Below are 23,107 nucleotides of genomic sequence, written 5' to 3' on the forward strand. Positions count from 1 at the left end.
CTTCCTGAAATCCCCATTGACTTGTCCAGTAGAACTGGCTTTTTCAATTGCCGGTATGAACGCACATTTCTCTTTTTGTCTGTTCCAGGTTGTGCGCTCAGCAGCCACCAGTGGAGCAGGCAGCACAACTTCAGGTGTCGTGTCAGGCAGTTTGGGCTCTCGGGAGATCAACTACATTTTGCGAGTGCTGGGCCCAGCTGCTTGCCGCAACCCAGAGATCTTCACTGAGGTGGCCAATGGCTGCATTCGCATTGCCCTGCCTGCTCCCCGTGGCTCTGGAACTGGTAAGTAATTCAGAACCCTGCTGGTTTTCCTACAGTGTCCGTGCTAATGCAGTGTGCCCATTTGCACATGGAACTTCTTCATAATTTGAGGTAGAAGGAGGTCTGGGTCAGAGATAGAAGAGAAGTATGAATCCTAGAGTTATCTTGTGCCAAAATAAAAAGCAGCTGGAAAAATCGCAAAGAACTAAGCCCCTTCCCTCCTTAAGTCCCAGGTTCCTTTACCAGTGTTGGCTGCTCTAGTTTTTTTTTTTATTTCTCCTTTTGCTCCCCAAGCCTCTGATGACGAATTCGAGAACCTGCGGATCAAGGGCCCCAACGCTGTGCAGCTGGTAAAAACCACTCCAGTAAAGCCCTCACCGCTGCCTGTCATACCTGACACTATCAAGGAGGTGATCTATGACATGCTGAATGCTCTGGCTGCCTACCATGCCCCTGATGAAGGTACGTGACTGCCTGGGACAGGATGGGTGGGAATTTCTATGCATGGGGGAACCAAGGGCCTTGTTCTGTTGAGGAGGACTTCATGTTGCCTGAATAGAAGCTCCCTTCTGATCAGTCCTTTCTATTAAAGCTGGAACCCAGTATTATCCATTTCACTTCCCATCCCCAAAAGACTAGTAATAACAAAGTGCTTTTCTTTCAGCAAGTCTTCAGATCATGGAATTGGGTGTAAGATAAACACCACACCAACTTCTTGAAATAAACACTTTGAATTTGCCATGTATATATGTATAACGGCTCTCTGAAGAGACATTGTCAATGGTGGTCATGGTTTCATTTCCCCTCTCCAGCAGACAAGTCTGAACCTAAGGCAAGCAGTACTAACCAGGAGATGAGCCAGATCCTGCAAGAAATTGGAGATGATATGTACCAGCAGTATCGCTCTCTAACCCGTCAGGGCAGTGACTTTGACTCTCAGACCGGCTTTGGCATCAATGTGAGTCTGCCAGAAGCAAAAAACCAAACTCCACAGTAACATCTATCAGCTGTTAAAATCATTGAGCCATTTTTTCTGCAGCAGTATCATAAATCCTAGGGACGCAGGTGGCGCTGTGGGTTAAAGCCTCAGCGCCTAGGACTTGCCGATCGAAAGGTCAGCGGTTCGAATCCCTGCGGCGGGGTGCGCTCCCGCTGCTCGGTCCCAGCGCCTGCCAACCTAGCAGTTCGAAAGCACCTCTGGGTGCAAGTAGGTAAATAGGGACCACTTACCAGCGGGAAGGTAAACGGCGTTTCCGTGTGCGGCTCTGGCTCGCCAGAGCAGCGATGTCACGCTGGCCACGTGACCCGGAAGTGTCTCCGGACAGCGCTGGCCCCTGGCCTCTTGAGTGAGATGGGCGCACAACCCCAGAGTCTGTCAAGACTGGCCCGTACGGGCAGGGGTACCTTTACCTTTATCATAAATCCTATAGCATCTCATTTTTGGCTCTTTTATTTCCTTTTGCTTTTTGAGGTTTTCAGTTGTTGGGGGTTGTGGACTGTATCTGAAGCATTGTTTAGATGTTGTCTGCTCCTCTGGTTTCTTACGGTTTGAGACCTCTGTGTATTCCACCTCTCTGTTGCTCCAAAGTAGCAGATGGCAGTGAAAACTGTAGTGCCTTGGCATGTGTGGAACTCTGTTGGTGGACTTTAGGCCATTCAGCCCCATTTTGTTCATTGCCTTTGTTCTTCTTCTCTAGGCTCAGGTTTTTGCTGCTGATAGTGCAGCTGCTGAGACTCCCCAGTCTGGAACTCCCCAAGGAGATGGTAAGTCTCATCTTTGTTGATTAGACATAACAGTGTCTTAATGCCTCTCCGGGGATCTCCCTTGAAGCTATCCTGCAATTGGAAATACTACTCTCTGATTAAAACAGACCCAAAATGACATTCCCCTGCTCAATCACTTCAAGTGTTGGGACACCAGTCTCATTTCTCTTAGTTGTAAAGATGGGGCCTGCTCAGTCTTTTTCCTGAAAGTGAGATCAAACCCCATCTGCCATACTGGAACCATGTCTCTCCTGAAACTTGGGGGGGTGGGGGTGGGGAGGCAGGGAGCAGTTCTTTCACTGGTTCTCCTTTTCCCTTGTGTCTTACAGCCTCCACTCCTGAAGAATCAAGAGAAAACAAGAAGGATAAGGAGGGTGATAAAGCAGCAGAGGAGAACAAGCAGAAGGCTAAGGGAAGCAAGCCACTTATGCCTACATCCACCATCTTGAGGCTGCTGGCAGAGCTTGTGCGCTCATATGTTGGCATTGCCACCTTAATTGCCAACTACAACTATACTGTGGGCCAGTCTGAGCTGATAAAGGAGGTGAGAAGCCCTGGAAGAACGAAACAAACCTAAGGAACTGTGGATTAGGAGTGGGGTAAATGCAAAATAAGACTTGGGGCCAGCACTGCTAGGTTCCAGAGAAGAGGAGTGAGTTTCGATAGACTGCTTGGGAGGAGGAGTTGCTGATGAAAGAAGATGACTAGGCCACCCTGGCCTGCTCTCGCTACTATCTTTCATTTTGTCTTTTCAGGACTGTAGTGTGTTGGCCTTTGTGCTGGACCATTTGCTCCCTCACACCCAGAATGCAGAAGACAAAGATACACCAGCCTTGGCACGCCTCTTCCTAGCCAGCTTGGCTGCAGCAGGTAGTGGCACAGATGCCCAGGTGGCCCTGGTGAATGAGGTGAAGGCAGCCCTGGGTCGGGCACTGGCCATGACAGAGAGTACTGAAAAGCATGCCAGGTGAGCTGGAAGATGTTGAGGATTGATTAGCACTTGAGAAGAGGATGTTGTATTACAACTCTCCTGTAATAGGTTCTTGCAGCTTTGCAGCCCAGGTATTCGTGGTTTTCAGTAGGTCCGCAGCAAAGGTCTTGACTAAATCATGTTTCTTTTTAGTAGTACCATTGTACCTTGGAAGTTGAACAGAAGCCGTTCTGGAAGTCCGTTCAACTTCCAAGACGTTCGGAAACCAAAGCACGGCTTCTGATTGGCTGCAGGAAGCTCCTGCAGCCAATCAGAAGCCCCGTTGGATGTTTGGGTTCCAAATAATGTTAGCAATCCAGAACACTCACTTCCGGGTTTGTGGCGTTTGGGAGCCAAAATGTCCAATTATCAAGGCATTCAGAAGCCAAGGTACGACTGTATAAAATGTTCAGGTACAGTATTTCGTAAATCAGGAATGGGGAATTTCCGGCCCGCCAAAAGTTGTTGGACACTACCTCCCACCGGTCCCAGCCAGCATGGCTAATGGCAGGGGGGATGGGAGCTGTAGAATATCTGGAGGGTCACAGGTTCTCTGTCACTTTACTAAATTAGAATACTTGTTGCAGGAAAATAGATCCTTCCTGTTACAGGGATTGGGGCAGGGTATTGCAGGATTTGCTAAGCATGACACTGTTCTGGAAGCAAAGAAATGTCACTTTCCGCTTTGACACTCTCTAGGCTGCAAGCTGTCATGTGCATCATCAGCACCATTATGGAATCATGCCCATCCACCTCTAGCTTCTACAGCAATGCTACAGCAAAGACCCAGCATAATGGCATGAACAACATCATCCGCCTCTTCCTCAAGAAGGGGTTGGTCAATGACCTGGCCAGGGTGCCTCACAGCCTTGATCTGTCCAGGTATGTGACTTATTTAACCGCAAGGAGATGGAGCGGAGCCTCCTTCATGATCAGGGATGATGTTGAACAGTTGGTGTAGGGGACAAGTACAAGACTAAATGTAGAAGACAGATACAATCCCTTCCATTAAGATTTGGCCTTAGAAAGTTTTTTTCCCTATCTCTAGAACATAATTGAATTGGCATATTGAGAGAGCAGGCAGAATCATGACATCTTCCCACTAGAGGTTTCTCTTCGTTCTACCCCAGCTAAGGTTAGCTTTGCTATTAAGACCTTTGTTCACAGCCTGGAAACTCATATTGGCATGTGTTTTTCCTCCAAGTCCCAACATGGCCAACACAGTAAATGCAGCCCTGAAACCCTTGGAAACGTTATCACGAATTGTCAATCAGCCCAGTAGTCTCTTCGGTAGCAAAAGTGCCTCGAGCAAGAGCAAGGCGGAGCAGGATGCTCAGGGAGCAGCACAAGATGCCAACAGTGGCCAACAAGATGCAGGTATGCCATCCTCAGCATCCATTGTTTATGGGTCATGTACCTCTTCTCTGTGATTTTTCATCAACCTCTTCCACAATAAGATCCACACCTGCAATCCCCTCCTTTCCTTGGCCTGGAATTTTTCTGACTTCCATTATGAGCCTCCATTAGTCTGTCTGCCACTTAAGCTAATTAAAGGATGACTTGAGAGGGTAATATTGAGACCTTGACTTACAGGGGAGAGCGGGGAAGCAGAGGCCCCGGAGGAGGACCATGATGTTGCCCAAGCAGAAGTGACAGATGGTGACATCATGGATGGTGAAACGGAGAGCGATGCCGTGGTGATTGCTGGACAGCCTGAGGTGCTGAGCACGCAGGAGATGCAGGTATTGATGGTGGCTTGTAGGGACCCTGCCTGTATTGCATGCAGGAGGTGACCACAGGTTTTAAGGCATGGGATGTTAGTGACATATAGCTGGGGTCGCTTCCATTCCTGCTTGTGTTGCTTAAAGTTGCAATTTATTTAGGGCTATATGCAGAGGAGTGTGTAAATGAAGACTTTTGTTGACCACATCTTTGCTCTGAGATTAATGAGTAGAATCTGGATAGCTGCACAAACTGAAATGACCCTTTGCTTGCTTAATTTAGATTGTGATACCTAAGGCTGGGCTACCTGTCGTATATAGCATTTGACTTGGGTAGAGCACAAATCAGACCTGTTTCAGAAGTCAGGGTGATGCAGCTTGTTTTACGGTTTTGAGACTTGATTGTAAAGAACTGGAGATCACCAGTGTGTTTGTCTTTACCATCTTCTAGGTGGAAAATGAGCTAGAGGACCTGATCGATGAGCTTTTAGAGCAGGATGGTGGCTCAGGGAATAGTACAATAATAGGTGAGTACAAAGCCCCAACACTTTGCCTCAGAACTTTCCTTCAGGATCTCTGGACTCTCTGCCTTTCCCCCTCTGTGTGGCCTCTGAGGGAACCAAATGCATTTTTTGCTTTGCTGTAGAGAATCCTACCTCATAAGGCCACCCCAGGTAGAGATCATCTACTGTTCTTCTCTCTTCCTCCTCCCTGCAGCTCTTCTTTATCACACAGCATGGGTGCTGTATCAGACACATGTCTGTGTTGCTTTTTCGCCCATTATAGAGATAATCTATTCCTATACAATTCTTGGTGGGTGGGGTGACTTCTGAGAGGCAAGAGGCTTGACATGGTAGCTTTATAACTGCCAAGAAAATCACCATCTGTATATGGAAAGCAGCATCACATCAGGACCATAACGGGCACTCAAAGATAAATGGCCATCAAGTTTAGGGACTGCCCAGAAGGTCCTCTAAAGGGAGAGGGTTGTCTGCTCATAACTTTGCTAAGCCCTATACACTTCCTTTATGTCCTTCAGTGGGCCGAAGTGGAGAGGATGAGTCTCAGGAGGATGTGTTGATGGATGAGGCACCGTCCAATCTCAGCCAGGCTTCCACATTACAGGCCAACAGGGAAGGTGAGGCATTGCCTACAATGTTACATGGAGTCAGTAGAAGTGCCTATAGTCCCTGGAGGGGGAGGGGGGTAAGTGCAAGAGAAGGGTGAACTAGCATGATGCAGAAGGGTTGTTACAGGCTTGCGCTCTCGTAAGAGAAGCAGGAGGAGGGGGAGGTTTCTGAGATCTGGCTTTGTGAGGTTTTGCTTGTCTGGCAAAAGGAGTTTGAAGATAGAACTTGCCAGAAAGGTAACTGGAAGAATCTTCGCTTAACCTGCAGGGGCCAATTCACCATAGCTACACTCTCTAATCTTCTCTAGATTCTATGAATATTCTGGATCCTGAAGATGAAGAGGAGCACACACAGGAGGAAGACAGCAGTGGCAGCAATGAGGATGAAGATGATAGTCAGGATGAAGAGGAAGAAGAGGAGGAGGAGGATGAAGATGACCAAGTAAGGGCATTGAAGGAAAGGCAGTGCAGAAGTCTTTCCAGTGGATGCATTATGATCTTAACATAGGAGGCTGTGGGGCAGATGTCAAATATAACTGGGAAAGGATGGTCACAATTGAGGACAGCATGTAATAGGTTTTTATTGGGGAGCTAATGGGAGCTAGGCACCATGATGTTTGGGTTTCTAGATCTAGAATATTTTATAGTGTGAGAGCCAAAAAATTCATTGACTCTGTGGTTCCAGGTAAAGAGTGACTAAAGTTGGAGTGAGGAGGTATGAAGACTGGTATTCAGGGTGCCATATTCTAGCCGGCATTTGCTTAGCCTTGTGTTTGGTGTTTCCCTCCAGGATGATGAAGAAGGTGAGGAAGGCGAAGAGGAGGAAGATGACGATGATGGCTCCGAGATGGAGTTAGATGAAGACTACCCTGATATGAATGCCTCCCCACTGGTGCGTTTTGAGCGCTTTGACCGTGAAGATGACCTCATCATTGAGTTTGACAACATGTTCTCCAGCGCCAGTAAGAACTCTAAAAACTGGAAAGCCACAGGACATGGCTGATTCTGGGGGGGGCTGGGAGCCAGGATGCTAAGCTTTCCCCCACATCCAATGGACTAGGGAGCTGGGGTTTTATTTGAAATGGAATAGCATTCTCTGTCCAGTGGGACGGAAGCATCCACATAATGGGTTGTCTCCTCCCACTGCCCAGAACAGGCAGGAGCAGGCAACCAGGCTTTGGCCACATTCAGCTTCATCTCAGTTCCGTTTCCTGCCTTATCCATGATCAGTGCTGTGTTCTAGCACATGATCTGTTTTCTAGCTCCAAAATGTTGCTCTGAAATTTGGGAGGCTTTGTAATTATGGTTTGTTGACCCTATTTCAGGCTAGTTCTTGTCTCCAGGGAAATTATATTTGTATGTCTTCAAAGCCCCATCTTGGCTTGCTAACTTTGCCTATTTCTATTCCCAGCGGATATTCCTCCATCACCTGGCAATATTCCTGCCACTCATCCACTCATGGTACGGCATGCAGACCATAGCTCCTTGACTTTGGGTAGTGGCTCCTCCACGACGCGATTGGCGCAAGGCATTGGCCGCAGCCAGAGGACCCTTCGGCAGCTGACAGCAAACACTGGCCATACCATCCATGTTCATTACCCTGGCACCCGCCAGCCCAACCCACCTCTGATCCTGCAGAGGTGAGACTTGAGGGAGTGGAGGAGTATCACATTTTGTCAAAAGCTGTAGAATACAGAACAGTGAATTGTTCTGGCGACATCCCAACGCAGTTTGGTTTGCCCCAGTGTTCCCCATAATCTTGTTCTGAGAACTGGGGGACTCTTTTAGAAGTCACTGCATCTCTGTGTAGGAAAACAAGTGTTCCCTTTATGTCTTCTTTAGGTTGTTGGGCCCTTCAGCAGCTGCAGATATTCTTCAACTAAGCAGTAGCCTCCCACTACAAAGCAGAGGTCGAGCTCGCCTTCTAGTAGGCAACGATGACGTGCACATAATCGCTCGCTCAGATGATGAGTTGCTGGATGACTTCTTCCATGACCAGAGCACAGCCACCAGCCAGGCAGGCAAGTCCTTAAGACTGTTTACTAGATTTGTAGGTAAAATGAAAAGGACCAATAGATTGAAACTCTACAGTGGGAATGGCTGACCCTTCTTGGGCCACATCGACCCTATGGTCAGCCCTCAGGGAGCCAACGTGTAAATATGGGTGCAATGAGAACTAAAGTTCTCAAGGCTACCTTACAAAGCAGGACTTTTTGGGAGTGGTTGGTCAGTAACATTTTTTTGAAATTTCAATTTTTCTTTTAAAAAAAATTAAATGAAAAAATTTGAGGGATGCTTTGGAGACAGCAAAAGAACCTTTTGTGAATTAGCAGTCAGGTGCCTACAACATTTTTATACCATTGTGCATCAATTCAAACATCTTTATCAATGGAGTCAGTTCACATTTTCAGCTGTTAGGCAGATGTGGAGAAATGCAGAATGGCTGGCCAACGGCACAGCTGTGGGTCTTGAGGGTGTTGGTGAGCTGTTGTATGGATTGGCTTATCAGTAATATGTCCTCCATTTTTCCTTCTATAGGAACCTTGTCAAGCATCCCTACTGCCCTGACACGCTGGACAGAAGAATGCAAAGTACTAGATGCAGAAAGCATGCATGACTGTGTGTCAGGTGAGCTAACAAGTAACTCTCCTTGCTTCAGCCAATGCAGGCCCTTCTCTGTTTGGCTCTATTTAATCTGGTGCTTTTTCTCCATCCAGTGGTCAAAGTTCCCATTATCAACCACCTGGAGGCATTGAGAGATGAGGAGCTAGAGGAGCGTAGAGAGAAGAGGCGCAAACAGCTGGCTGAGGAGGAGGCCAAAGTTGCAGACAAGGCCAAGGAGGCAGAAGACAAAGAGCAAAATGCCCAGGTTAGAAGCCCAACTTGAACATCTGTGACCTTTTTTAAAAGCTTGTTGAATGGCAAACTTTCAGCAGGGCTGATTCATCTGGTATGGTTTTCATTATGGAAGCTGCATTGTGACTGGGGTGTGGGGACAGGACTAAGAGTTGTATTCATTGTAGCACTAAGGCAACTGTTAAATTAGCGCAAGGCTTTCTGCTTGCACAATGGAACACTCTCCTCCTCTGCATCCCTAAATCTGTTCTAGGGGTGTTTCCCCAAATCCTCCGGAGAAGTTTCAGGGAGGGCATGGGCTGCAAGCAGGGAACATGGTAATGCTTGCATTAGTAGGGCGAATCAGTTGAATATATGCAACTGGGTTGTAAATGAGAAGCAGAGTACCTATAATTTCGAATGAAAATGCCAGCAGACGTGTTTAGGTCTTGGTAGCTTGATAAGACAGCAAATCTGTTCTGCTCCAGAGCAAAGATGTGAACTGTTTGTTTTTTGGTAAACTTTAAATTGTGGCAAGTGGGCCATCTTAAAATAAAGTTGGGGATGTTCATTCACTTAGGTATATAAATGAAAACACAAAATAGAAACCCCTGCTGTCATTTCAGTATATAATTCCACATGTCTGTGTGTTCTTTTGCACATGGCAGACAGAGATGAAATCAGAGAATAAACCTCTGTTCCTTTCTTTCCCATCAGGAAGGCAAGCAGAAACTCACACACTAGACTGAGTGCTGATCTTTCTTAGTACAGTCATACCTTGGGTTACAGACACTTCAGGTTCCGCATTTTCGGGTCGCGCACTGCACCAAACCCAAAAGTACCAGAACGGGTTACTTCCGGGTTTCGGCGCTCATGCATGCACAGAAGCACCAAATCGCGACCCGCGCAGACGTGGCACTGCATGTTGCGAATGCTGCGGGTTGTGAACGTCCCTCCCACATGGATCACATTCACAACATGAGCGTCCACTTTGTAAGAAGGAAAGTCATCACATTCCTTTCCTAGAGCCAGGTCTTACACCTGTTCTTTTTAAAAACACCCCACCCCCACACTGTTACAGGAACAAAAGAAACTCTGTTATCAAGAATAGAGACACCAGCAGTAAGTGGAATATGGTAACAGTCATACCTATAATAGTTAGCAGAGACAGGGATGGACACACTTTAATGTGTTTCTTCATATCTCTGCCTGTCAATGCTATGAGGATATTGTCATGAAGTTTGCTCATTGATATAATTCTATTGGATTGGTATCTTTAGCCATTGTTCCAAACATTTGCAGAAGAGAAAGTGGTCATTCTCTTACTCTTTCAATAAAGAATTTAGCTGTTAAATCTCAACTAAGGAGAAGGAAATCTAAGACAGTTTAGCAAGATTGTTTTTGGATCTGAGGGAATAGAACATCTTGACATTTTTCTGTATATAATCTATAAAAGCCGGATATCTTTGTCAACCAATTACAGAAAGGAAAACTTATCAACACATTTTCCAGCAGTATTTAGAATGCTTGCTTCTGTGTAGAAGAGAACATTTTGATAGATGTGCCTCACTGGACTAGATGGAAATCGGGCAGAGCTGTTGTAGCAAAAGGCATTCAGGTTACGTACCGTCCTCCTTATGAACGCTTCGTGTAACGAGCTCTGCTAACCCGGAAGTAGGTGCTCCTGGTAGCAAACTTTGCCCCGGGATGTGAGCAGAAGTCGCGCACTGGTGGCGCGGCGGCAGCGGGAGGCCCTATTAGCAAAAGCACGCCTCAGGTTAAGAATGGTTTCGGGTTAAGAACGGACCTCCAGAACGAATTAAGTTTGTAACCAGAGGTACCACTGTGGAGGAAAGGTACAGCTGTGACCTGAAGCTTCTGCCTCCTTTCCTTGTCCTGGGTGTCAGAAGCTACATAGGCAGTTTCCTGTCCCGATGAATTTTAATCAGATGAATCTTCACCTACTTTTTTTTTCCCCTCTGCAGGGAGCCTTACCCCAGTCAAACAGCTCTGCTGAGCAGAACCTTCCAGGTAATTTGTTCCCTTACTCTATGTCTGTATGGTGTCTTCTTCCCTCAGCTCAGCTGAAGCAGATGCTGTTCCTGGGCCCCCTGGGATGAGGTAGTAGATTGTATAGTTTTAGGGTCACACCCGGTCTTGGAGATAACTATACAATCTACTGTCTTTCCTATGAGGACTCGCAACTCGCCGTGCCAGCACTGAAGAAGAGAGAAGCCACTGAGAAACCACGCCTAGCTCAGGAGGAAAGAACATGGGCTCAGGAATGAAATGTGGAATCAAAGCCCCTGAGTTCCTTGGTTCCATCCCTAGATGTGGACAGAAATTATGGGATGGGGGTTATAGTGGGATAGTGTATCATTAGATCTTGTAGGCAGGATTCCCTGGATCTTGCTGTGGCTTGGGGAGAGGGATCGTCTGCATGAGTGTTCTCCTCAGATCTATGTGAAAGGATTTTGCAGGATTTTTAAAAACTGGCTGTTCAGATAGGGGAAGAACCAGTTGCCTGACGCTGAGGCTTTGTGACGTTGCTCTTGCTGGGGTGAGGTAGTAAGTTGTATTGTTGTGGGGTAGGGATTTGTGCCCCAAATCGGAGATAACTATACAACTTACTACTTTCCCTGGGAGGAGTGAAGTACCCAGGACTGGGGTGGGTGTTTGATGTGCCCAGCTTTTGAACTAACCTTGAGGGTGCAGGGTGCACTGCTGCTCAGTGGTCTGGGTTTTAAGACAGCCTCCCTCCCTCTCTTGGCTCCCAGATGGTGCTGCCCATTCTGATGGCTATCCCGCAGTCCCAGCTGCAGCTGAAGACGCCTCTGCTGGCCCCAAGCAGACTCTGGTCACGCTGGAGAGCCCCCAACAGCAACAGCAGCAGGTGACAGGGGCAGGCGAGCTTCCTTCAGAGCTGGCGGGGCAGTCCAATGCCCAGGGCTCTGGGCAGTTGCTGATGCCGGTGGAACAGGAGGACTCAGGCCCTGGGAGGCCAAGCACTGATGCTGAGGCCACACAGATGGAGCTTTCACCTGCTCCCACCATCAGTAAGTGGCCCCAGGCTTCACCCTGCCGCAGGTGTTACCGCCTTTCTGGCTGTGTGTCACTTGTACGTGCATAAACAGACTCTGATTCCTACCATCTTCCACATGTTCAGGAGAAGGCAGCAAAGTTTTAAAGTGCATTTATTTTCATCAGCCACCTACCTACTCAGCGGCCAGGAGCATCATAACTAGGCACTGGAGAGGACATGAACCAGTGGTACCAAACCATATGGGAAACAGCCCTACTAGAGCAGCTAGCCAACAGACTGAAACTGACAGAGGGGCAAATAAAAGAGGACACCTTCACCCCAGTGTGGCTCCTTTATTACATACACAGCCCAACAAAACAAGAACCCACCGGCAGCATACAAATCAATATGGCTAACTTGACCCTAACAACAACTCCACCTCATACACACAAACAAAACTCACTGCAGCCAACTGAAGGCAACCAACCATGCCCCGCCCCCAACCTCTCTCGCCACCAATGAAAACTAATAAATGATTAGAGAGAGAACCTGGCCACGTGACGCTGACACGAAAACCTTGCACATACGCTCTCCCCGCTTCTCTTCTCCCCATGCCCCTGTCTATAACATAAGTGTCTCACATCAGGTATAACTGATCTGTAGAAAGGGTCCTTTGAATGGAAAGCAGAAATGCTGTATGTACTTTTGTAACCCAAGAAAATCTTTAATAAAAACAATTTTTAAAAAGTGCATATATTTGCATATTAACTAAAATTTGCAAAGTGAAACTAAAAGCCTGCTCACCCACCTGATGATTTGATCCTAGCTTTCAAAATTTGGCTGGATGTTTGCTTGTTTGTTTGTTTTTAAGTAGCTCTTTATTGAGGTTTAAACTCACATTTTGAATCTCTCATTTTTAAAAATAAAAATGCTGTGCTGGATCAGACCTATCAATTCAGCTCAGTATTCTGCCTTGACAGTCTTCACAGGCAATTTCTGAAGCCTGTTACTGTATAGTAGGTGGTAGTGAAGGGCATATCACAGCCAAAACAAGAAGTTTCCTTGCTGAATTGGAACCAGAGCCCTGTCATAATAGGCAGCAGAATTTGAATCCAGTGTATAAGGTTTTCAGGCAGTGCTTCTATCACTGCTTCTTAGGAAGGGTGTCTAAAAGCCATAAGGAGGTCAGTGGGTAGGTTTCTGTCCTTTCCATGTTCTGGGCTGAATCTGATGAAAAGAATTCAGGTTTGACAGACGTTTGTCAGACTTATCTCTCAGTCCTTTATTTCCTTTTCCACCAGCTTCGCTTTCTCCAGAGAGGGCTGAAGACTCTGATGCCTTGACAGCAGTCAGCAGCCAGCTGGAGGGCTCACCCATGGATACCAGCAGCCTGGCCTCTTGCAACCTTGAAGAAGGAGTTGGAGAGGCTGGTGGCCCTAGCAATGTGGACCAGGCAGGGGGAGCCACTGTTGTAGCAACGGCAGACACCGCCCAGCAGGGCTCCAATGCACAGGCCCTCAGGGAGGGCCAGCCAGATCCCAGCCAGCAGGTGGATGATGGGTAAGGAGCAGCGATGAGGTGCAAGGGGGTGATATGCCAATTTTAGCATTAGCACTGCACTTGCTAATACTGTCACTTCTTGCTCTTCAGCTCCCCACCTGCCTCATCCTCTGAGAGCTCCTCCACCAGAGATTCAGCGGTGGCCATTTCCGGTGCTGATTCTCGGGGCATCTTGGAAGAACCCCTTCCTTCTACCAGCAGTGAGGAGGAAGACCCCTTGGCAGGTAAATACTAGAAGAGGACATAAAAAGAGGGAGCTATATTACGACAATGCCTTTTTTCTTAGTAGGGATAGCAGCTACCTCTAACATGCTTTTTCATAGGGATAAATCTTCCGGAAGGTGTAGACCCATCTTTTCTGGCTGCTCTGCCTGATGACATTCGGCGTGAAGTGCTACAGAACCAGTTGGGTATCCGGCCTCCTGCCCGTACTGCCCCGACTACCACAACTGCTGCTACCCCAGCACCGCCCGTGGTGGGAAACCCTAGCGTGACAGAAGTCAGTCCAGAGTTCCTGGCTGCACTGCCTCCAGCAATCCAAGAGGAGGTAAGGTGGCACTTTTAAAGATTATGGGGTAATACACAGTTTAGGAACAAGTATAAGAGAACTATGAAATCTGAAGGAAACTCATGTTAGCCTATGACCCTGCACTGTACAAAACAAAACTTTCTGAATTTAGGATTCCTGACCTCTTTTTTAAAAAGAATAATTTCCATTTCTTGAATTGTATTGTTTAAAACATGTAACATACAAACAAAACAAAACATAAAAAGGAAGTCAAAATAGGAAAGTAGGTGTAAATACAAATCTACTGGACTGCCAACTACAAGTCACAGGAAAATCTGGGCAGTTGCATTTCTCCTCTTTGCGCTTAAGTTATAAATTGCAGGCCACATAAGGACAAGATATGCAAGTTATTTGTGTGGATGTGTTTGGCTCACCTTATTGCATGCATGATCCATAGTTCATTGCCTTGTGGTAAATTCCACATAAGGGGGATGTAATTCAGTGAAATATGTATTTCTTTGAAATATAGTGAAATTTCCAGAACTAAATTAATAATGACCAAGACTTCACACCCTAAAAGGGGCTTCCAGCTGTGGAGTTCCACCCATCATGTGGTCGCAGAACCCAATTTCTGTCCCACATCCCCGTCACCTAGGAAAGAGAGATAACAATTTGTGGTTGAAGGAGGAGAGTCATTTTAGAGAGATTGGTTGGGTCTTTTATTTTTGCTCTGTTCTTGCTTAACAAAAAGTTGTTTTTATCTTTCCCCCTCCCATCTCAGGTGCTGGCACAACAACGGGCGGAGCAGCAGCGTCGGGAGCTGGCCCAGAGCACAAGCTCAGACACTCCCATGGACCCTGTGACTTTCATTCAGACGTTGCCATCAGACCTGCGGCGCAGTGTGCTGGAGGATATGGAGGACAGTGTTTTGGCAGTCATGCCTCCTGACATTGCTGCTGAAGCACAGGCTCTGCGGCGTGAACAAGAAGCGCGCCAGCGCCAGCTCATGCACGAGCGTCTCTTTGGCCACTCCAGCACCTCTGCCTTGTCTGCCATTTTGCGTAGCCCAGGTAAAGCACATCTGTTTCTGACATACTACTGTTTTTAGTTCTGTATGTCTCGACTCCTGATCTGATTGCTTTGCTTATTTTCTTTCCCCTAACTCAGCCTTCACAAGCCGACTGAGTGGAAACAGAGGTGTCCAGTATACACGTTTGGCTGTGCAAAGAGGAGGAACCTTCCAGATGGGTGGTAGCAGCAGCCACAGCAGGTACAAGATCAGTGTTCAAAACTCCCATAGTTCTAGGCACATTTTGCACAGGGAATTTCATTAGCGTGAGCAGTTTCTGAACTCTGGGCGCAGTACTGCACCTAAGATTTCAGATTAAAACTGCAGAGTGGAAGGAAAGGAGGACCTTTTTCTGCCTCCTCACTTCCAACTACTCTCTGAAGACAGGAGAAGAGACCCTCTTAAGAATATATATGGGGGGGGGGCAGGGTAAGGACTAGACCATGTGAAAAATGAACACAATATTTTAGCTGCAGTTCATTCATTTTCAGCCTTGTATTCTTGTTATTTAAAAAAGTGTGCCTAGACATTCTGTTGTTGCACCCATAAGCTAAGTTTAAGGTGCCATTTAGCTCCTAGCTTTCATATCTCAGTTTCTAACACTGTACTAGACGTATAGGGGAAGGTAGTGCAGTTTCTTTGGAGGGAATAAGCTGAGGGTTAGGATTCCTAGGGAAAAACCAATGTAACTTATTAGTTAAGTTGGGTATGCTTGGGGAAACTAGAAATATAAAAACTTTCCCAAATTGTATAGTACCTAAGGTTAACCTTAAAGTCTGGAAACCAGGGGTATTATCTTGCTTCTTCCAATTATCAATCCTTCCCAATAACCCCTAGTTCTTGCAGGGCTGCCATGGATTCCTTTGGGAGGAAGGGTGGAAAAATGTTTAATAAATAATTCTCAGATTGAAAAAACCACTCCCTGCTCCATTGTGTAAGCTGAAAGATGAGCTCGGTGATCACTGGATCAGTTCAGGGATCAACTTGAAAGCAAGTGGGCAGAGTTGCCAGGCCAGCAGGATGTGCTGGTTTACAGGAACCAGCTGCAAGGCATGTCATGGTAAAAACTGTCTACCCTCACTTAGATGAGACAATGCTAGGGGAGAGCTGTTCACCTTGGATGCTGTAAAGAACTCTGCTATGCTTTCAGAGTCCATTGTAGACTCTGTGCTGATATTTGTCTTGTTGTTTCCTAGGCCATCAGGCAGCAATGTGGACAGCCTGCTCCGCCTGCGTGGGCGCCTTCTGTTGGACCATGAGGCCTTGTCCTGCCTGCTGGTACTGCTTTTTGTGGATGAGCCAAAGCTGAACACTAGCCGGCTACATCGGGTGCTGCGGAACCTTTGCTACCATGCACAGACACGCAGCTGGGTGATTCGGAGCCTGCTCTCTATCCTGCAGCGCAGCAGTGAGAGTGAACTGTGTGTAGAGACACCTAAGGGGACTGCTGCACCAGACGACAAAGGCAAAAGAGCAGCCAAGGCCTGTGCCCCTGACAGCCGGCCACTCGACCTTCTGCACAAGATGGAATCCAAAAGCTCAGGGCAGCTTTCTTGGCTCTCCGTCTCTATGGATGCTGCTTTGGGTTGCCGAACCAACATATTCCAAATCCAGCGAGCAGGAGGGCGTAAACACACGGAGAAGCATGCTGCTGCCGGTTCCACTGTTCATATTCACCCCCAGGCTGCTCCTGTGGTCTGCCGCCATGTACTTGACACGCTCATCCAACTTGCCAAGGTGAAGACAAGGGCTGTCTAGAGTGGTGCTCTTTTTTATGCGATGGGCGTTCTGTCATTCTGATGAAAGTCTGAAACTTCTTGGTCTGCGTAGCTTAAGAGAAAAAGTTAAGGATTTAGATTACAGGAGGTAGCTCTCTAGAGTTCCAAACTGAGAGCAAGCAGGCAGTTAAGGTCCCTGTAATTGTTGTTGTTATTTAGTAGATTTAGATCCTGTTTGTCCATCAGCATGTTCAAGGTGGCTAACAAAATCACCATTGCATAAAAACACCTAAAACAAATAAGTGCAAATTTGCTGCAAAAGGTGTAGGGGTCATCATTTTAAAAATGGGAGAGCAGTTATTTTAGTATTTCTAGGCTGCATTTCTACCCACAGACCTTCAGAAAAAGCTAACAAAAGATTTTTTTAAAGTTTTGAAATTGGTTCCTCTCTCCACTGCAGTTGCTGCCAGCTAATCAGCTGGTCTCTTGCTGTGCAGGGATTAAGGAAAATAATGGGCAGGCATTGGTCGCATATTCTGTACCAGGAAACATCCAGTTGTGCTAGAAAGGAGCTAGACAAGTTATCTTCTTGGTTCCTTTGCTGTTCAGAATAAATGAGATTAGTAAATAATAGCCATAGAAACTTCTTCTCTGTGAGCTAGTTTGCACATCATGCTAAACCATTATCAGTGAGACTTGCATGAGCAGAAAGGAGCTGCTGTGAGCCTCTTGCGTATGTATTCCCCCATCTTTCTGCACAGCCAAGAAGAACAACCTTTTCCTCCTAGTCTCTCTCTCTTTCTCTCTCTCTCTCTCTCTCTCTCTCTCTCCCTCTCTCTCTCCCTCTCCCTCTCCCTCTCCCTCTCCCTCTCCCTCTCCCTCTCCCTCTCCCTCTCTCTCTCTCCCTCTCCCTCTCCCTCTCCCTCTCCCTCTCCCTCTCCCTCTCCCTCTCCCTCTCCCTCTCTCCTTGTTGTGTCATCCACACCAGGGATTGTTTATCACAACCTCTGGTTGGTTTCAAAACAAGCTGTTTTGCTTGAACTAACCAGCATTTGGGACAAACAGTAGTCCCTGGTCTGGATGTCCTGACAAGCCAAGATTTAGGGAAACTGTTGTGAGGGTAAGAACTGCTGGTCCTCCGGATAGTGGAGGAAAGGAAGACAGGGAAACACGTGAGCAGCATCTCCCTGCTCATGTTTGACTTGCTAAATCATGTGAATTTAAAAGTGCAAGTTTTTTTTTAAAAAATAATAATGATAATAATTACAATTTTTTTATTTAAAACAATTTAGTATCTTGTCAACAAATGGTTCCAGAGCAGTTTTTAATAACCTTTCCAATTCTTCTGTGATGATGGTTATTCAGGAGTGGGTTTCTCTTTACACCTGCCTCAGGGGCAGTGCTAATGTAACTAAATTTTGTGCTTGGTCCCTCCCCGCTTCTAGTCCTGCCAGTTTCAGGGTAGCAGAACTTGGTCAGAGCTCCACCTCTTTTTTTTTTCTTCATTGTGATGATATGGTGGGATCAGCATTTGTAAATCTGGGAAGTTTTTCTGACCCATGGAACAGGGAAGCTGCTTCTGATTATCTGCTGTATGTCCCATGAAGCAGTGGACCAGAACTGGCGACAAAGAGAAGCATAGCTCTCAACTGCTTTCTGGCAAAGGGGGGCAGCTTGTTTCTCAGGCAAGGTTCATCCTCCTTTGGTGGGCAGAGGGGCCAACACCTCCAGTATGAAGACTAATACCTTATTACTATCTTATTAGCTCTGAATATGGGGAATAAGTAATTACTTGGGTCCTGAGGTTATGTGCATGAGTTGCCCCAAACCATCCAGTGAGTCCCTCACTTGTACCTGGAGTAAGGGCAAACATACATGGGGAGAGAAGTAAACTTGGTGCTCTGTAGCTAGTTGCCAGTCAACCAAAAGCTGACTGGGAACCTGAGGAGCCTGGCACACATGTGCTGCTCTGCATGGTCCCCTTTCTCACACACTGCTAATTTGAAGGAAGCTATAGAGATCCCAGATACTGGCTTTGGCGAAAAACTATTGTTGGAGGCCTGTGCTAATGCTGCCTCAAAGGCATAGTTGTTCTATTTATGGACCGCAAGGTAGATATTCCATGTGGGAGACCTTCCAATTACAGAGTGGAGACTGTCTTCCTGGAGCAAGGCTCTAGGGGTCGTTGCTCTGTGATTTAAGCTTATTCTCCCAGGACATAACTGCTGCTGAACAATTTGTTCTTTGCTGCGACTGGCAGTGTGGTATATATCTATGTACTCTAGGCATTTTCTAGAGAGCATCTACTTGGAACTGTTCAGGTTTATCTAGAGCCAGGTGTGCCAGTAGACTTGGAAGGTGAGGGGTGTGTGGTTGGGGTTTTTTAGGGATGCTGGTTGGAGAGGGTGCTGTTGTTGAACCTTGATTCGGTGGGCAGAGTAATAAATAATCCTATAGAACTGGAAGCCACATTTTTCAATGAGGGATTCCAGAACATGATTTGACTTGCTTCTCTCCTCCGTGCCCCCTTCCAGGTGTTCCCCAGCCACTTCACACAGCAGCGGACCAAAGAGACCACCTGTGAAAGTGAACGGGAGAGGGGCACCAAGCAATCGGGCAGCCCATGCCCAGGTCAAATGGGCACCAGTGGCATCTCCACTGACTTCTGGGACTTGTTGGTCAAACTGGATAATATGAACGTAAGCCGCAAGGGCAAGAACTCCATCAAATCTGTGCCTGTGAGTGCTGGCTCTGAGGGAGAGAGCTCTCCCTACAGTCTAGAAGCCTCTCCTCTGGGTCAGCTTATGAACATGCTGTCCCATCCAGTGATCAGACGGAGCTCCCTGCTGACAGAGAAGCTGCTGCGCCTGCTGTCACTCATCTCCATTGCTCTGCCTGAGAACAAGACCACGGCTGAGGGGGTAGCCAACCATGCTGCTGCTACTACTGCAACTACCACCCCAGCACCTGCTCCCGCCCCTGCCCTGGCTGCTGCCGCCGCTGTAGCTGCTGCCGCTGCCGCCGCAACTGCTGCTTCTATCGCCACCTCTGGTGCTGCCCTGGTAACTGTGTCATCTACTCTCCCCACCACTGTGTCCAGTAAGTATTCTATTGATTGGGTTTTTTTGTGGGGAGGGGTGCTCGGAGACGAGAAGAGGAAAGGATACTTTTCTTCTCCTTGTCCCACATTCCATTTTCTTTCTTCATTTGAGTTGTGGAGCAGGACATGTCTAAAGAGAAAAATATATGTAAATTTCTACATCCAGGCAATCCAGACTCTGTGACCTGTACAGTCGTACCTTGGTTTTCAAACAGCTTAGTTCTCAAACATTTTGGCTGCAAACCTGGAAGTGATTTTTCCGGTTTTCGAACTATTTTTGGAAGCTGAATGTCCAACGGGGCTTCCAATTGGCTTCAGGAGCTTCCTGCAGCCAATCAGAAGCTGCTCTTTGGTTTCCGAAAGTTTTGGAAATTGAATGGACTTCTGGAATGGATTCTGTTCGACTTCCAAGGTACGACTGTGTGTGTATTTGCATTAATTTAATTTATTTTTCATAATTCTGTGTTTTGGTGACCATGGAGACGAGAAGGGAGATATGAAGGACCCCAAATATTTGTCTCAGTTGCTAGAACTCTTATTTAGCCACCTTTTAAGACTTCAGTAGGTATTGCTGCACACACTTTCAAGCCATCATTGCAGCCCTGAGGAAAAGATTTTTGAAACAAAATAGAGAGCTGGGATTCTCAACAAGGCAAGCTCTTAATATCACACACTGTTGAATCTGTGCTGTCGCTGAATTCATAGAATTATAGAGTTGGAAGGGATCCCAAGGGTCATCTACTCCAAGCCCCTGCAGTTTAGGAATATTAATTAGATCATATATGACAGGTGACTATCCAGTCTCTGCTTAAAAACCTCCAAGGAAAGAGTCCACCACCTCCTATGGGAGTCTGTTCCACTCTGTGCCAAACAGCTTTTACTGTCAGAATGTTCTTCCTGATGTTTAGTCAGAATCTCCTTTCTTGTAACTTGAATCCTGTGGTTTTGGTCCTACCCTCCAGAGTAGGAGAAAACGAGCTTGCTCCAGTTTCCATTTACACATCCCTTACATACAGTGCTGCTGCTCCTCCCTTCCTGACTGATCTGTTCCTTTTGAGCAGGTTGTACCCCTCAATTTCTACATTCCAATTACGAGCCTCATCCCACCAGGTTTCAGTAATGTCTATTAGATTATAGTTGCCATTCTGTATTAAGAGCTCAAGTTCTTCTTGCTTGTTTCCCATATTCTGTGTATTTGTGTAGAGACAACTGAAAGCATGAGTCATTCTTCTGCACACTGCTGCCTCTGTCCCCATCTGTAGGGCGTCACCTGCCACCACTACATGTCTCTTCCTTCTCTGGGGACAGGCAGGAATGGTTCTGTACACTGTAGCTTCCACTGCCACCTTGGTATTTGCAAACTTATCACATATATGAACACAGCCCTGATCAAGGAGGATATTGCCTACTTATAGAAGCCTGATAGAGGGTGTCTCAGTGACTTCTGTGTAGGGATGGAGGGAGATGGTAGGCAAGTGCTCAAAGGAGACCCAGACTTCAAAAAATAGCTGGTGGTTTGTTTGGTCATTCTCTCACTGGTTAATTGTCAAATCCCAAGTTGATTCTAGCTTGTATCTTGTCGTTCTCTGCAGCTATCACAAAAACCAGCAAATCGCCAGCCAAGGTAGGCGAAGCAGGAGGTGGAGGTGGAACTGACAGCAAAATGGCTGCCTCAGGCCTAACGGAGAACCAGCTACAGCTGTCTGTGGAGGTGAGTGTGGTGGGTGTGGCCAACACACAATATAGGGAGGGGAGAGGAAGGTATTAACATTTTGAGCTGTCAGCTGCACAGTGACTTTGTCATCTTCCATTCCAGGTGCTGACATCTCACTCCTGCTCTGAAGAAGGCTTGGAAGATGCTGCCAACGTTCTTTTGCAACTGTCACGGGGTGACTCAGCCACACGTGACACTGTGCTCAAGCTTCTGCTTAATGGGGCCCGGCAACTAGGCTACACTCTTTGCAAGCAGATAGGTAAGGAGAGATGAAACTATAAAAGTGCCTGTGTGAAGAGCTGGCATGGTTAAGGGTCCTGCCCTGCCTCAATCACTGAGTACCACAGTGAACTGTCAGAAATGTGAAGCTAGGAATATCAGCCAGTAGCTCATAGAAACAATGGGCTTCAGTGATCTTCCCATGTACTAGTGTGATAGTCTGGGAATTTACATGTGCAAGCATGGGTAACATTTAAAGGCAAACCTCACAGAGGATAGTAACTCATAAGACTGTTTTCCTTGCTGTCAGGTTTGAATGAGCTATAGTCTCTTTTGGAACTGTCTCTGCTAGAAAGAGTCACACCATAGCATAACAGAACTACTTCTGGTGGTAGGGCAGGGTGTTTCAACCAGATACAGGATTTCAGTCAGTTCTGAACAAGGTAGCAAGCATGGCAGGGGAATCCCCCTTGAATCTGGGTCCTAAATTGTACTCTTACATGGCCACCCATGTTGATCCAGAATATAGCAGCTGTAGGGTGCTCACATGAACACAACTATGTAAGCATGTTACCTATTTTAGAACAATTGCACTGGTTACCAGTAAGTTCGTGGGTGCAATTCAAAATGCCAACCAACTTGGCATTAGGCCCTAAATGGCTCACATCCAGGACCATTCACACCATCTACGATCTTTCCTATGTGTCTCAGGGTGGGCTTATTCTAGGTTGGCTGGGATGTGTGAGAGCCCAGTAGCGGAATGCTCTCTCACTGGGACATTCAACTGGCCCTTTTAGTTTCTACTTCCTAGTGAACACAATTCCTTTTAGGCAGGGATTTTTTATTGCCTCGGGCTTTATGCTGACTGTTTCAAATTGTGAACGCATGATCTTTGTTTTCTGGATTTTAATGGTTTTACCATCATGTGTTTTGATATTGTTTGTCGTGTTGGGTATAGTTTTATAGTGGAGAGGTGGGATCGATTTTCTTAAATAGCTCTCACTAATTCTCAACTCTCCCTTTCCAGGTACTCTCTTGGCGGAGCTGCGAGAATACAACTTGGAGCAGCAACGTCGAGTCCAGTGTGAGGCCCTGTCGCCAGACGGGCTCCCCGAAGAACAGCCTCAGACCACCAAATTGAAAGGCAAGATGCAGAGCAGGTGAGTCTCCTTCAAGTTGGCCTTTCTCTTTGTCTTTTGAGTGGCCTTCTCTGACTTTCTTCCCCACCTTCTTCCTCAATTGTTAGGTTTGACATTGCTGAGAACGTGGTGATTGTGGCATCACAGAAGCGCCCTCTGGGTGGTCGCGAGCTCCAGCTACCCTCAATGTCCATGCTGACTTCTAAGACCTCCACACAGAAGTTTTTCCTAAGGGTGTTGCAGGTCATCATCCAGCTACGGGATGACACACGCCGTGCCAACAAAAAGGCAAAACAGACAGGCAGGCTAGGTATGTTAGGCAGGAGAGCAAGCTCTGTCTGCACAAGGCCTGTTTGTAGATGCTAGAGCATGGGTG

The 23,107-nt window shown here is 46.9% G+C and overlaps 1 protein-coding gene across 21 annotated transcripts in view; it reads left to right on the forward strand.

The window, feature by feature from the left end:
• The window catches only part of HUWE1 (HECT, UBA and WWE domain containing E3 ubiquitin protein ligase 1), a 96,386-nt gene that overhangs the window by 64,128 nt on the left and 9,151 nt on the right, over nucleotides 1-23,107 (forward strand). For 15 of the 21 annotated variants that reach the window (XM_083718025.1, XM_083718037.1, XM_083718043.1 and 12 more), the window contains 30 exons: nucleotides 89-282; nucleotides 547-725; nucleotides 1,076-1,221; nucleotides 1,961-2,027; nucleotides 2,357-2,571; nucleotides 2,783-2,994; nucleotides 3,697-3,879; nucleotides 4,202-4,374; nucleotides 4,591-4,739; nucleotides 5,170-5,245; nucleotides 5,758-5,856; nucleotides 6,156-6,289; nucleotides 6,638-6,809; nucleotides 7,259-7,487; nucleotides 7,690-7,868; nucleotides 8,386-8,475; nucleotides 8,565-8,716; nucleotides 10,668-10,713; nucleotides 11,460-11,738; nucleotides 13,006-13,264; nucleotides 13,355-13,488; nucleotides 13,588-13,811; nucleotides 14,554-14,842; nucleotides 14,940-15,042; nucleotides 16,038-16,578; nucleotides 19,094-19,658; nucleotides 21,252-21,370; nucleotides 21,476-21,632; nucleotides 22,620-22,752; nucleotides 22,839-23,041. In XM_083718025.1, coding sequence (XP_083574151.1) covers nucleotides 89-282; nucleotides 547-725; nucleotides 1,076-1,221; nucleotides 1,961-2,027; nucleotides 2,357-2,571; nucleotides 2,783-2,994; nucleotides 3,697-3,879; nucleotides 4,202-4,374; nucleotides 4,591-4,739; nucleotides 5,170-5,245; nucleotides 5,758-5,856; nucleotides 6,156-6,289; nucleotides 6,638-6,809; nucleotides 7,259-7,487; nucleotides 7,690-7,868; nucleotides 8,386-8,475; nucleotides 8,565-8,716; nucleotides 10,668-10,713; nucleotides 11,460-11,738; nucleotides 13,006-13,264; nucleotides 13,355-13,488; nucleotides 13,588-13,811; nucleotides 14,554-14,842; nucleotides 14,940-15,042; nucleotides 16,038-16,578; nucleotides 19,094-19,658; nucleotides 21,252-21,370; nucleotides 21,476-21,632; nucleotides 22,620-22,752; nucleotides 22,839-23,041 — 5,701 coding nt within the window. Of the gene's footprint in view, nucleotides 1-88; nucleotides 285-546; nucleotides 726-1,075; nucleotides 1,222-1,960; nucleotides 2,028-2,356; nucleotides 2,572-2,782; nucleotides 2,995-3,696; nucleotides 3,880-4,201; nucleotides 4,375-4,590; nucleotides 4,740-5,169; nucleotides 5,246-5,757; nucleotides 5,857-6,155; nucleotides 6,290-6,637; nucleotides 6,810-7,258; nucleotides 7,488-7,689; nucleotides 7,869-8,385; nucleotides 8,476-8,564; nucleotides 8,717-10,667; nucleotides 10,714-11,459; nucleotides 11,739-13,005; nucleotides 13,265-13,354; nucleotides 13,489-13,587; nucleotides 13,812-14,553; nucleotides 14,843-14,939; nucleotides 15,043-16,037; nucleotides 16,579-19,093; nucleotides 19,659-21,251; nucleotides 21,371-21,475; nucleotides 21,633-22,619; nucleotides 22,753-22,838; nucleotides 23,042-23,107 lie in introns of all 21 variants that reach the window. The other 6 variants (XM_083718033.1, XM_083718041.1, XM_083718028.1 and 3 more) reach the window with 3 other exon arrangements.

The sequence above is a fragment of the Podarcis gaigeae genome, assembly GCF_964106915.1.
Source record: "Podarcis gaigeae genome assembly, chromosome: 17".
Lineage (NCBI taxonomy): Eukaryota > Metazoa > Chordata > Lepidosauria > Squamata > Lacertidae > Podarcis > Podarcis gaigeae.